The 14,137-nt window shown below is 34.8% G+C and overlaps 1 protein-coding gene across 1 annotated transcript in view; it reads left to right on the top strand.

Annotated features, from left to right (window-relative positions):
• LOC119776628 (zeta-sarcoglycan-like) overlaps nt 1–14,137 on the top strand; it is a 475,955-nt gene that overhangs the window by 371,655 nt on the left and 90,163 nt on the right. Inside the window, exon 4 of the mRNA XM_038275169.1 lies at nt 2,579–2,666. Within this exon, the coding sequence (XP_038131097.1) occupies nt 2,579–2,666 (88 nt within the window). The remainder of the gene's footprint in view (nt 1–2,578; nt 2,667–14,137) is intronic.

Here is a 14,137-nt window from a genome sequence, read left to right as displayed (position 1 = left end):
TTTTCTCCTTTCTAAGTTTCTTCAGATATCAAGCTTTTAAAGATTTACGTACATCAGATTGTCTGGCTGGTGTTTTCTTGATTGAGAACAGGTGTAGCCTGGTAGTTGCTAAAGATATTGAAGTCATGTGTTATAAGCCACGAACATTCAAGTCATGTTTTAATGAAAGGTGGGCAATCACTTTTTTAAATTAGTACCATGTTGGCTTAAATAGTTTAAAGATAAAATACTTTATTTTAAAATAGCCTTTTGTGTTTACTGTTGTCAACTAATAGTTTTTCATTTAATTTGATGCTATGACACATTTAGGTGTGACAAACATACAAAGAATGAGATTTGTAGTGGCAGATTCTACATATTCATTCAATATAACAGCTACACATCTAGATAGTTTATCTTAACTGTATATTGTCTTCTGTTGTAGTTATTTTTGTGACTCGCAGTTCTATTAGTACAGTTATTTGCACAGCACTCCATATTTGTGTTTTTGACCCTTGTTGCTGAAGTCCCTCCCCTGCTCTTAAACAGAGCCTGGACATGTTTGGCATTTAAAAAGAAAGCAGCAGCAGGCTGCAAAATAATAAATATTCATCTATAGTAAATAGCACAACTAAGTATGAGAAGAGGGGAAGTGAAGAGGATGAAAAAGGGGAAAAAGGATTTCTCCATTTTAACGGATCAACGAGTTTTCAAATTGAACACTATTCTCATTTAAAATTCAGACGGGAATCCAGCACGATATTAATAGGGGGAAATCAAGAGAGAAATTGGGTCACCTGTGAGCTGTTCATTCATATGCAGTCAAAACAAATAAGTAATCTAAAAAGGAAAATGAGGAAGAGAAAGAAGAGAATGGAAATGAAAAAAGGAAATTATGTAAAACATCCTAAAAAAAAAGAAAAAGAGTAGACACTAATATCTATGGAATCTGATGCTCCAATTAATGACAGCCAACCAGCTTAACTTTTGTAGTTAAATTTATAACAGTAAAGGGGGAACTCTTAACCAGTGTTACAGTGGCTGACTATATCAGAGTGGGAGAACATCAGAATAAAGGACAGCAAAGGTTAAAATCATAATGGCTGCAATTGTGTCATTAGGGGATTAAGTAACTGGCTTTTTTGCAGCTGTACTTATAGAAATTTACTTTTTTAAAGCAAGCAAGAACTCCCTGATAGTTCTGTTTTAAATATATAACATAGATACTGTATTTCGCAAAGTTTGTTCTGTTTGCAGAGTTGAATGAATCAAGCATTAAAATGGGGCAGTGGCTACAACTTAAAGGCACTAGTTATACAGAGTAATTAAGTATTGACTGAATTGACTTCGGCATCCATAGAATTACGAATGCACACTGAGAAGGAAGAAAATTACTTTACAGTAGTTGAAAGTTTCCTTTCCTATGGTTAGAATGAATCTAAGACCTCAACATTAAAAATATTTAAATGTTGCAGGGAAAATATCATTTGACATTTTAAACATATATATTTTTGCCTATCCTATGTTCTACCAGAAATATGCTGATCATATTTGCTGAATTTGCTCAAAGTTGTTTAGAATCATCCTCATATGTATTGTAGTAGTTACTGTACTCTGAACGGGATTCCTTCAGTCAGACAGTGCACAGTAAAGTCTAAAATAACAGAATCCCATTCAGCCTTTCTGTGTTTTATACTGTAACAGAGCTGTAAACTTCATACATTTGATAAAATACAGTAGGAAACTTTTTATGGCATTGCAGGTGCAGGCAGCATCGACAAATGCGAACATCCAGACATGCATATTGGGCATTTCTTGATGCGTATTGGCCTAGTGGTTAGAGCAGTGCGCTTGTGCTCTGAGAAGGTTGCAAGTATCCACTTTGATGCCCACAGTCTGCACTCTGGGTCAATGAGCAAGACCCTTAACCCCACATTGCTCCTCGGGTGCTGCACAATGGCAGCCCACTACTCCTCAAGGGGATGGGTTAGGGTTAATGATAAACTTCTGATATTATTATGGGTCTACCTTTGTTTGCAATATTTTTGGTAAAGCTGGTGTTTTAAAGAGATTTCTTAAGGTAAATATAAATACAAATCTTTAATGCTTAATCTTACTACAGCTGAGCTACCAGGCCCCCTAATCTACCAGTTTTGCTAAGAGGATACTCCTGAAGACTTTGAGAGTTGCTAAAGTGGTAACAACACAAGAGGTACAATAAGTGGCAGGGAATACAGTCAACACACCTATTTTTAATAGTCAAATTACTTCATTAAGAATATAATTACATTAAAATAACTTATTTATTTAGGTTAGGATGTTTAAAGGCTAGAAGCATCCAAAATATGCTAAATGTGCAGTGGCATCCAAGTAGCTGGATCAACATTTCTTAAAGAGCTTCCATTAGAGAAAACAACTTCTCCTAACCAAGAACTTTGTGGCACACCAATCCAAACTCTTTAACTGTATTGAATTAAAGGTTGCAAGATCGACATACATTTTAATTTCATACATTTTTACCAAAGGCTTTCTATCTTATATCAGCAAAAGAATTTAACAAGTTACCTGTGTTCTTTTCTCTCTCTTCTACCTCCCTCAGGATAGTCCACTGACTCTTCAGTCAGACAGAAATGTGACCATCAATGCTAGAAATGATCAGGGACAACTGACTGGTCAACTCACTGTGGGTAAGACACACTCGTAAATCACAAAAACAAAACCACACATGATATTTTCCCTATAAAAAAGGTTAAGTGTATCTCATTACAAACAGTAAGTTATATGACATTTTTTGCCTTAAAATTAAAATGTTTTTCCTTCCATTTTGATTAATTATGTTGAAAGTTATTTGTTTTCACTAGCCAATTATCTTTTTAGGGTTGACAGTCAAATTCTTTTGTTTGTTTTTCTTTTTCATATCATACTTTCCAAAATTTTACACGACTGGTGAAACCCTTGCTCGGAGCAGACAATGTTACTACAGTAAAAATTACATTTGATGTGTAACAAAATTCAAGATCTTTAATAAGAAAAAAGATTAGGTATGCATTAGGTATATCATTCATTCAACCCTCTTCATCAAGAGAAGGTTTCTTAAGTAAAGGTTTTAATAACAGTTAAGTTACACATCGCTGGTATGAATAGAATAATCACATCTAAAATGGGGAGTATTAAAGGGAATGCTTCCTTGAATAATTCGATGAGATTGGGTCTTGCAGACAAAAAGGTCAACTGCATCTAAAACAACCAAGATGTCATTTCAATGCCATTAATTTAGTCCTAATAGAATAAGTCTTATTTATGAACATTGCCATAAAATCATTACAGCTGAGCATTGGGTGAAAGGGCTGCTAAACAGAGCTACAGTATAACTCTGAGTTTGGCAACTGGGTTGCATATGATTACTCACATTGTCCTCTGTCAGTGACCAAAAAATATGCTGCTCTAGGTTTGTGTAAGTTTTTTCTATTTTTTTTACATTTTAAGGAGGATTGGTTTAGACATGTTGAGTGCCATTTTGTTTCCAATTTCCTTATTTTTTCCACATCAAAGATCATGTCACAGCCAATCAGGAACAGACCAGATGAAGCTACTATAACAGGAAAAAAACAGAGAGAACATAAAGTTCTAAATGGAACTTACAAACTTCTGCAAAATGGGAGAATAGAGATAGAATGAAGCAGCATGAGGAAAATCTACTGTGTGTCCTCCAGCAGCCTAAACATATAGCAGCAAAAATATAGAAATTAGCTCAGGATAACTGACTATTTTGAAAGGAATATGATAAAGGTAGAGCCAGAATAGGGCAAAGGTACAACCAAGGAGAAAAAAAAATGGTAAAAACTTCTTTAAAGAGGATAAAGATCCTTTAAAATTTTGGTATCATTTTCTGACTCAGTGATGAGAGTTATCATCATTTTAGAAGACCAGTTTGCTCTCAAATCTCTTCCTTGCTGGTGTAATTAGATATTACTACAGTATTTTCACACTGTGTCCCTCAGCTACCAAATTGGTGTCTTGATGTTCAATAGCCACAGTCCTTCCCAGAGCAAAATTTCTATCTTCACGATGCTACCATAGCTGTAATTACCAGAGGGGAGGGGTTTTCAGACTAGCAACCCCCTCACCCAAAAAGAAAAAAAAAACAAAGCGAAATTCGAAACACACATGTTGATTGTTGTTTCATAACTCCATAAGCCCTAAGGCCTTTTTTTTGTGCATCTGTACCCTACAGTCTTGCTTTTCATGGTATTTTGGAATAAGACCATGACCTGTTATTCTATAGTCATCTACTTACCAGCCATGGCTGTGGCTTTTTACTTTTGTTATGGTTTTGTATCACTTCTAAACATATAATGGGCACTACGGATTTTTATCCCTATTGATGTATGTTTGAAAAAGATTAACTATCACTTTTCAGATGCATCTGGACTTTTAGTTTGAGTACAATCTTTCTTTCCTAGCCTCAACTGGTAGCTGTCTGAGCTTTAGATGGAACCCAAGGGCTGATTTGAAATTGGGTATCAATAAACAATTTTGGATTCTGATTAAAGATAAGTCATTTTTACACTGAATCTAAAGTACTATTTGATATTTACTGGAGACAATGATTGTTTTCGGAAGCACTCACAGTTACACTAATGGAGTCAAGGTTCAGTGCCCCACTACCCACTGAAATACTGTTGGATACGTATATAATTTAATTATAACCTAATGTAAATTTTCATTGCTGCTAGTGGACATCATTATGAATAAATTGGATAGCTGGTTGTTTTGTTAACGCTTGTTAAGTATAACATATACTTGCTCAATCCAAGATGCACCATAGCTGTTGGTCACACATAAATACAAAATCCTGCAGAAATGAAAAGTAACAATAGCTGACTGACATTTAATATGAATGCTGCCTTTTTTTTCCCCCAAGCCTCAACTGAATTTACATTTTGATGTGAACACACTTAACAAAAATAGATGTTCCAATCCTCCAGTGTAGCATGCAAGAATTCTCAGCCTTATGCACATACTTTTTCTCAAGGATCAAAGTTTTGAAATCCTCTGCAGCTGACTACCACTTACCGTTAAACTCACTAAATAAATTTCCCTCAGCAAGAATAGTATTTTAAGTTTTATGTGTGTGTCTCATGCATTGTACACATGCATGTTTATTATTCTGCCACTAGAATTTATTTGTTTTAGAGTAAAAGATGTGACAGTTCTTGGCAGATATTTTACTTATAACCATACTTAACCATAGCAAACAATTTTAAAATATTTTATTTTTAACATATTTAAAATATAATTGCAATGGAATAAATTGATGGTTAAATGATCTCATGTTTTAGCTTCCATAACCTCACTTACTGTATGACTACTGTATATTGCAAGCAATATTTCCTTCAACCTGTGATATGCAGACATAGTCAAAACTAAGCACTGTGAAGGTTTCAGTTACTGGATGACAGTATTGAATAGGAGAAGATGCATGTTCTTGTGGAGTTTCATCTTTCAGGCTCTAGAAATCCTTTTACATTCTTGATCTCATCTGCCAACCCCCCCACCCCCTTTGCTCATGTGCTGACTCAGCCTTAGAATTAACACAAGCACACTCAAAGACAGGAACAAATGCACATATTCTCCCCTCAACATCAATGTTATCAAAGGCAGATTGGAAAATCCTCAAAGGGAGGGAGTTATTTCACCTCCCTAGAAACTTCACACACTTGAAGGAGAATAGTTCCACCTTATTAGCATTCATGACTTGAAACCCTCAAGAGGACCAACTTTCTTTAGCTTGTACAAGAGATACAGGACCATTTCGATTAGAGGCATGGATAGATAAACTGCCCAAAGTGTTTTTTTTTTTTTCCTGCATTCACAGTGAATACCAAAGCACAAGAGGCCCGTTAAGTCTGTTACCTTCCTCCCTCATCAGTCTCAGTGGTTTTCCTGAAAAACTGTGGAAAATACAAGATGGGGACTTCTGGAATATATGAAATATCCAGTGTATTTCTCTCCACTTCATGATTGTGTCCCACTTATTGCTCATTTTTCACACGAAAAAAAATTAAAATGTTATATCTTTATGTTTGAATGCTGAAATATGGCAAAAGGTCAAAAAAGTACGGGGGTGGGGGGTACTTTCCCTGTAGCTGTGTCATTTAAGATTAGGCATTCAATAGTTATCCTTGTTTGCTCATTTTTGGTGTGAGGGATGGCCTTCGAGTCAATGAGTCGATGCAATCAACTGGTTTTCCTTAGGTAAACAACTTTAAATCAGTTTGACTGTATGATCTGGTTGAATTGTAAAGTGCCTTGAGATTTTATGAATTGGCACCATATAATTAAACTAAATTGAATTGAATTGCAAGTTTTACATTCAAACTAAATTTGATTACCTACAGTTCTTCAACCTATCACCCTTGCAGAACAGTAGGCAGCTTACCTAGCGAGCAAGCCGGAGTCCGTGGGCATCAGACTGGGCACTTACATCCTTCTCAGATGGCAAATGCTCTGCTCTAACCATTAGGCCTCCACTGACACCTTCAACATAAATACAAGTTAACTTAACTTAGAAAGTCCCCTGTCCTTTTCGTTCAACACCCCCATAAAATAAACTCAGTCATAACATTAATTTAGAAAGTTCCAACTTTCCAACACAGAAAAATAAATGCATTTCCAAATAATAGTTGACAAAACGTTCTGTTGTTATCCAGTGTTACGAAATTAATGAGCTGCTTCAGTTGTCCCTTAATTATAAAAGGAGTGGCAAGTTGCTAATAAGTGTCACTGTACAAATCTTATGTCTGGGCCATACTTCAGGAAGTGATTACAGGGTTGAAATAACTTTCTCCTAATTTTTCTCCTAGTGTGAACTTCTAGAAGTGGATGACATCATACATCAACAAACATTCTTAATTTCAGTTAACTGTGTAAATTATCCTCCTAAAGGCGATGTAGTTCTGGGTCCAGAAACACCAATGTGTTGAGACATGTGTCGAGCTAATCCATTAGCATCCTTATTCACATGTTAACTAAAATATTATATGTTCATAATGTTTATTTATACATAAATAAAATATATTTACATCTATATATTATAATTTCAAAGAAGATATGAAAAAATACTATTTAACATACAATGACTTCAGTGATATTATTGTTCATCAAATCAGTGTCCCTTGATTGACAAATACAGACATCCCAAGTTCCAAAAACTAATTTCAGGGAGATGCGAAATCTCCTTTTAATCCACAAGCACACATGTACTGGGAATGTCCAGACCACGTTGGTCATCCCTTCATCGCATTCTTCATCTCTCTCATACAACACAAAAAATAAACATTTCAATGGTAATACTCTAATTTGACATATTCAGAAAGACCCAAACATTCCACATTCAGTTCATTTCAGGCGGTGCCATTAAGTGGACCGAATGCATGTGTCTTTAGAGGTGTTTCAAGCAACAACATATTGCCTGAACTTTCTGAACTTTCTTTCCATTTTCTGCTCCAGATGTTATATTCATAGTAGCTTAATCTCACATAGAGACCACTGGCTGTTCTTTCTTTTGACAAAATAACAACAAATGAAACCAGTTTCCCCTGGATACTGACAGCTGCAGCTGTATCGACCAATAGTTCTCTCATCAACAAATACAAATTACTAATTAATAAATAATAAAATGGATAGAGAGAAAAAATGCTGAATGATGGATTTTTTCCCAAATTAGTTGTACAAACCATCAAAGAACAATTTTGTTTGTATTAACGCTTCTTGCCTGAGGCACATTAAGTGTTGCTCATATTTCTTGTGCAAACTAATACACCTATTTCAAAATTTTGGTACATTTTATTGTAGAAATGGAAATGTATTTTCGGTTTAGTGTTAGAATTTATTTCACTTCTCCAAAGTCCAAAATCTTAAATCACAAGATAAAATACTCTGACATTGAACACATTTGATGTAAAAAGAGCACAATCCCACTGACAGGGATCTAAGCAAAGTAATATGGAAGGCTGAATAAGACCATGTTTACTGAGATGGATGAAAGTTTAAAAAAAAAATTCAACAGCGCAAATTAGACACTTGAAAGGAACTCCAGGGAAAGCAAGACTAAGAACATTAAGAGGCAGCTCTAATAAAACAACACAGCAGGTTATTCCTACTCAGAACAAAGCATGAAAATCAACACAACCAGATGACACCAACCAAAACCAAACATCACAAATTATATTGCAAAAAAAAACAAATAAATAAAGACTGAAAAACCCTCAGGGCCATCAAATCTTGATATAAAAAGAAGAGTTTTTTTTTTTTTTAAGTCCTTTTCATTTTAACCACAGGAAGCAAGAGGGTTAATGCATCATTTGAAGTGTTTTTACCTTCTGAAGGATAGAACAGGCTCTCCTCTAAACCACACTTTTTGTCACCTTAATGTGTTTTCTGCACATCTTAAAAGATAACAAATGAGGACATAGATTTGAAATAGAAGAAAATATAAAGAAATACTGGAAGAAACCGCACCATCAAAAAGTTTTTCTCTTCAGCTTATGAATATGCTACAGGTGGAAAAGTAAGATTCATTTGCTAGGGGCAGAAATTATTTATTGTGGGTTGATTACAGCCATTAATAAAGTAAGGGAGGGGAGAATAAGACAGGGAGAAAGATGAATGACCATGATTTAGAATATACATTAATCAACAACATCTCTCCTAATGTTAGGGCTGTAGGATGCTGAAGAAATAAAACATTGGAAATGTTGCTGATAAGACATGTAATGTTTTTTCTCCACTATCTGTGTGCGGAGGATTGAAGGAATTTATACATTCCAACAGCTATATGAGGCTCTCAATTGGGGATATTCGAAGTTCAAGGCATGTGGGATAAAAATTAGAAAAGTTTTTTTTTTAACAAAAATATCTACTTTTACTGCCTTTTGCTATTAGTCCCTTGCAAAATTATCTTTTGTATGCATTTTTAAAAATATCTTTAATTAAATTCAGACTGATTACATTCCCTACAGTGAATTTAAATTCAACCCTCTTCTTTTACCAGTGTTCTAGACTTTTAGGTTTTTACCATTGTAGAAATATTTTTTCATTAATATAGTTTTAGGGGTTCATGTTTTTGTTTAAAAATCTCATGATCCATGGTTTATTAGTTTTACTTTTCTTTTGTATTCGTTTTCTGGTTATTTCGATGTTCCTTGTTATTCCCATTTGGGTCTTTGTACATCAATTTAATGCTTAGTGCTGTTGTGGTTAGGTCATCATTTATGTCAATCATTCCTTTTTAAGCTTCTTACTTATTCTTGTCTTGTGGCTAATTTTATGACTTCCCTGTCAATTACTCTCCTTCCCTAAGGCCAGCTTCATACTAGCTATAATCTGTGGCCGTCATCCAATCAAAATTCCACTCTAAAAGCGTTACAAATTCGATCAGACATCCTCTCGTATGATGAAATTTACCAGATCAGCTTTACTCCACCTATGTCTCAATATCTTCTCTGGCTAAACTAGTCTTCAGAAATTTTATAATAAGAAACACTTACTGGGTTCTCTTTCCATTTTGTTTTCCACTGCAAAGAGTTGCAGTACTGCACACCATGTCCACGTCCATAGTATTAAGTCCTTTGCTTCTTATTTTGACATGTACCAGATCCACTTTACTTTCCAATTTCCAAATTCCTGACTGGCTCGCCTTTTTTTTTTTTTATTGATGCATTTCAGTCCAATTATGAATGGACTCAGTATATATGATGGGCAAGGTAAGTGAGCTGTCCTTCATGCTGCAAAGCAATAGATAAATTACCACACTGAATAGAAAGGCTTCTCTTTGCGATGTAACAGATGATATATGCATGAAAGAGTCTATGCATTAGTAAGGGGTCAAACTCCCTGTTCCCACTGTGCCACAGCTGGCCTGCATTTCTTTTCATTAAACTTATCAAATACCAATGTGTTCGTCCCATTCTTGCTCAGGATCGGTAACTGGTCTGGCTACTTTTAACACAAATTATGACAAACTCTATGTTATGTTGTCATTCAAAAGTCTGCAATTTAAATGTGCAATTATTTACACATTAGTAAAATATAAAATTAAGATACTTTCTTCTAAATATATTTGTATTAGCAAAATTTGTCAAATCAGAAATAGTTTTAAATACATTATGAGGTTATTTTTCCTCTTAAATTAAGTGAGGTGATATGTAATTCCTGTTAGGTTGGTTTGTCTGTCCCTTCCACCCAGTATACAGGTTCTAATGTCTATAACGTTGGGAAATGGTTCCTTTACATTGTTGCATGCATTGCTAAAAAAAACCCAATACAAACGTATTTCCAGCCACCTCATGCTGCCACAACCCTGCACCCAAACACTGAAATACAGTTTAAGCATAGCCTTTAACAGGTAATTTTATTTTTAATAGTATGGAATGTGATTTCTTGAATTGAATTATTTGTTTAAAGCTTGTTTTTCTAAGCAAATGAACCACATTTTATTATATCTTTTTAAAATTGAGAACCTATTGGCTGTGCTAGATTTAAACAAGTCACGCAAGTCCAAACACACAGACTACTAGAATCTAAGCTTGAAAGCTGAATACTTACTCAATAAGGCACACCAGACTATAGGGCACGGGTTTTATATACAGGTACATGTCCTCTACTACGTTTAAATACCTCTACTGCGTATTTAAAAATAGAGCAGGAGCAAAACTGAGTATTTGTGCTTTATTCATGTATTTATTACAAAGTATTAATCAAACCTGGGAGGTGGCCGTGAGACAGACACATTGCTGATGACACAGAGCGCTGTGATCACTCCTCTGAAACAGTTTATTGACGCATAAATTAACTTAAAATGCAGAAATCTGCCGGCAGAATATGTTCGCTTTTATATCCTGGTACCTGCAGTTTAGATTATTTAGATGAAAAACACCTACCAGCTCAACAAATATTAGAAGGCAGGATCGTAATCTGGATTAACTGACTGCAATGATTAAGATTTCAGGTGGACTTTCTCACTTAAAAAACATATTAAAACTACTTTATTCCCTCTAATCACAGCAAATATAGCTGCAAGGCAAAGAAAGGATAGAGTAGCTCCGCCCAACGCGCGTCAGACACACTTTTGCACCGCGCAGATAGAGCAGCAAAGCTGCTTCAGCCGCGCGTCAGAACTAACTGGTACAAGCAGCAAAAATTGTTTATACATAATCCAAGCTTTCTCATGGTGGTCTCAACAATGTCCGCAGTAAGAACAGACATAGGGCGAACCGCACTACAGGGCGCGCCGCACATTTTGAGGGGAAAAAAAGACGTTTATATGCGCCTTATAGTCATGAAAATACGGTAATGTATCACAAAAACATGAGAATCTGTCCTGTTCCATTTCCGCCTCAACTGTTGGAGAACTGACCCAGCGAGGGTCAGCAAATCACATTGCAGTATTATGATTTTAGCTTTGAAAGAGAAGCAGCAAGTAGCATTTTGTGTGTTTTTGGATAGCAAAGATGTGGCTTTATTGTTGTTGTTGCTTAGGCCAATTAACTTGGAAGATTCTGCTGAATGTCCCTCCTTTCCCCTGCCTGATAAATTGGAAACAGGCCCATATTGATAATGTTTAGAACTAAACCAAGCTACCAATTTTTTAAATCTGGCTTTCCGGGTTAACTATTAGGTTTTATTTAAATTCTTTTGGGGCTTATTGGGGGTTTAGTGGCCTAGGTGATAGGGTAGAGAACTAGTGATCTTACCTGGTTCAAAGCCTAACCCCAAGTTAGACCCTTTGCCCTGGATTACATCCTGGGTGCTGAAAGAGGCTCACTGCTATCCAAGGGGAATGGGCTACTTGCAGGAGACAGTTTCTTTAGGAAATTGTAATGACAGAGAAGGATTACATAATTAAAATGAGGACTAAACTGAAATGATTTCAGATGATTTTAGGCATAATTTTTGAGTCTGCTTATACAGTTTGGACGGCTTTCACATCTTTTTCAGGTCACAAATGCCCTATTTTAGAATACGGCGTGAAATGTTTTGACACTCAATTATTAATGCAAACATATTCTGGTGTTTTTTAACACAACTACACAACAGTCCGCTCTCTTTGTGTTAAAACTGAATACATAGTTAGAGGCAAGCTGGGCCTTCTGCATTTTTTAAAATGCAAATGTTTTTTTTTAAGTTAATGAATTTGCAATAGGAAATACTGTACTAGTGTTCTTACCTTGAGGGAGCTTGTTTTAGACAGTGTTTAGTATTAGTTATTATTTTAGACAGAGCAGGGAAGTTTAAAGATGATTTATTTTATTTTTTGTGTGCCCCTAATAAAATGTTTTTTGAGCCACTTCTTAAAGATAATCTGTTATTAGGTGATCAAATGTAAATGTATGTGTCAAATGTATTACTCTTGGTCTACATTCTGGTTTCTTGATTTCCAAATGTATTGCGTCGATTACTTTACACAATGAGCAGCAGTGCTGTTTCTCCTTTGGCCAGGTAAGATGCTACTGATGTCTCTGGTTCAGGAATAGCCCAATATTAAAATGCTACTGTTTCTTACCTATTTCCTGGATATTTGTTTGTTTGATGGAAACTAAATCATAGTTCTCAGCTCATGGGTGTAGCTATCCCTGTTTCTTTTGCATCTTTTTCTACAAAACTGTTTGCTTTCACTCAATTTTACATTTTAAGACAAGAAATAGTAACCAAGAAGCATTGTTTGATATATAAATCTTCTGTTATTTAATGTATATAAATGAACATGCTGAATTACAAAGTTTTGTAACTGTATTCTGTATAGTTTTAGCTACATACAGTGAGATAAAGCTTGGTTGAACTGAGTTCAAATATGTTTTTATTGTATTTGTATAACTGTTAAGATATTTTCTAATACATTCATGCCCATGTTACTTTTGTCTGTGGAAAATGACCACCCTAAACTATAGCTTTTAATAAAGCAAGTTATAAACTGCAACAGAAAAAAAATGTTATACTTATTATTAGTCACTCAAACAGTGTCTGAAGACCAACAATAGCTTTTTTCAAGTGTTTACTGCAAGTCTACTATTTTAAGAAATGTGCTATTGAAGACTATCAGCCTGTGAACATCTGTAGTCAGAGGAGAAGCATGCAACAAAGAGCCTCTATATCATTACACGTGACACCCACTTAAAAGAGTTTTTTTTTTATTACTAAAACAGCTTTACTAAAGGGCAGAACATATCCTAACATTACCATGATCCAACCTGACAGCCACCCGAAGGCATGTTTTATTGACTGTCCATTTAATGTGGGGCCGAAATGAGTGATCTTCAGTTTAGACCAGCATATATCTTGTAATGTTATTAGTGTCCAACCATCATCCAACATTATGACACCAATAGCTTACTGGTGCAGAAGAATAATTTCTTACAGTCCACTAAATTAGTTCCCTTTTGGCTGCACTTGCATTAACATATGAACAAGTTATGAAAACATAATTTGTAAAATAACAGGACTGTATGTATGGAAACAATTAGCCTTGTACAATTGGATTGTTAACAAAATTAATAAATAACAAGCTGAGTATGTCAAAATTACTTTTAGAAGTTATGCAGATCTGCATCTATATTTTGCTTCATTATTGGTATCAGTTTTGTTTTACCTTAACTATATTGATCAGGTATACAAGCACAGAATAAAACTATTTTTATTTTTGTTCCTTTGTGCAGCAAAGCAAGAATGATCTGAAATAATCTGAAATTATGATTGCATCTAAACATAATTGTGAAGAATCTGATTTGTTTCTCAGAGGGGGGATTGCATGTATGTAGTATAAAATAAATCAAATCTGACAAGTTCTCGACTATGAGCATTAATAGGAAAACAATTTTAGCAGACATTAAGCTGCTATACCAATACCATGTTAAAAAAAGTTAAATTTAAATAAATGCTCTTTCAATTAAATGTATTCTCTATTTTTAAGATTTTTAACAGTTTTAAGAACAGCAGAGGATGAAATTATGACTTAATTTTTCCAGTAAGATATGAACATTGCACACAATTTAGGGATTTACTTAAGCAACTGAATCATTATTTTTCCAAAGATGGAAAAAAATTATAAGACAAACATTTATAAAACAAGCAATTTCTATCAATAAATATATATAATATA

The sequence above is a fragment of the Cyprinodon tularosa genome, unplaced genomic scaffold (assembly GCF_016077235.1).
Source record: "Cyprinodon tularosa strain WSP-4 unplaced genomic scaffold, ASM1607723v1 ctg947, whole genome shotgun sequence".
Taxonomy (NCBI): domain Eukaryota; kingdom Metazoa; phylum Chordata; class Actinopteri; order Cyprinodontiformes; family Cyprinodontidae; genus Cyprinodon; species Cyprinodon tularosa.
Note: the sequence above shows the minus strand (reverse complement) of the source record. Positions and strands in the feature narration are given on the sequence as shown.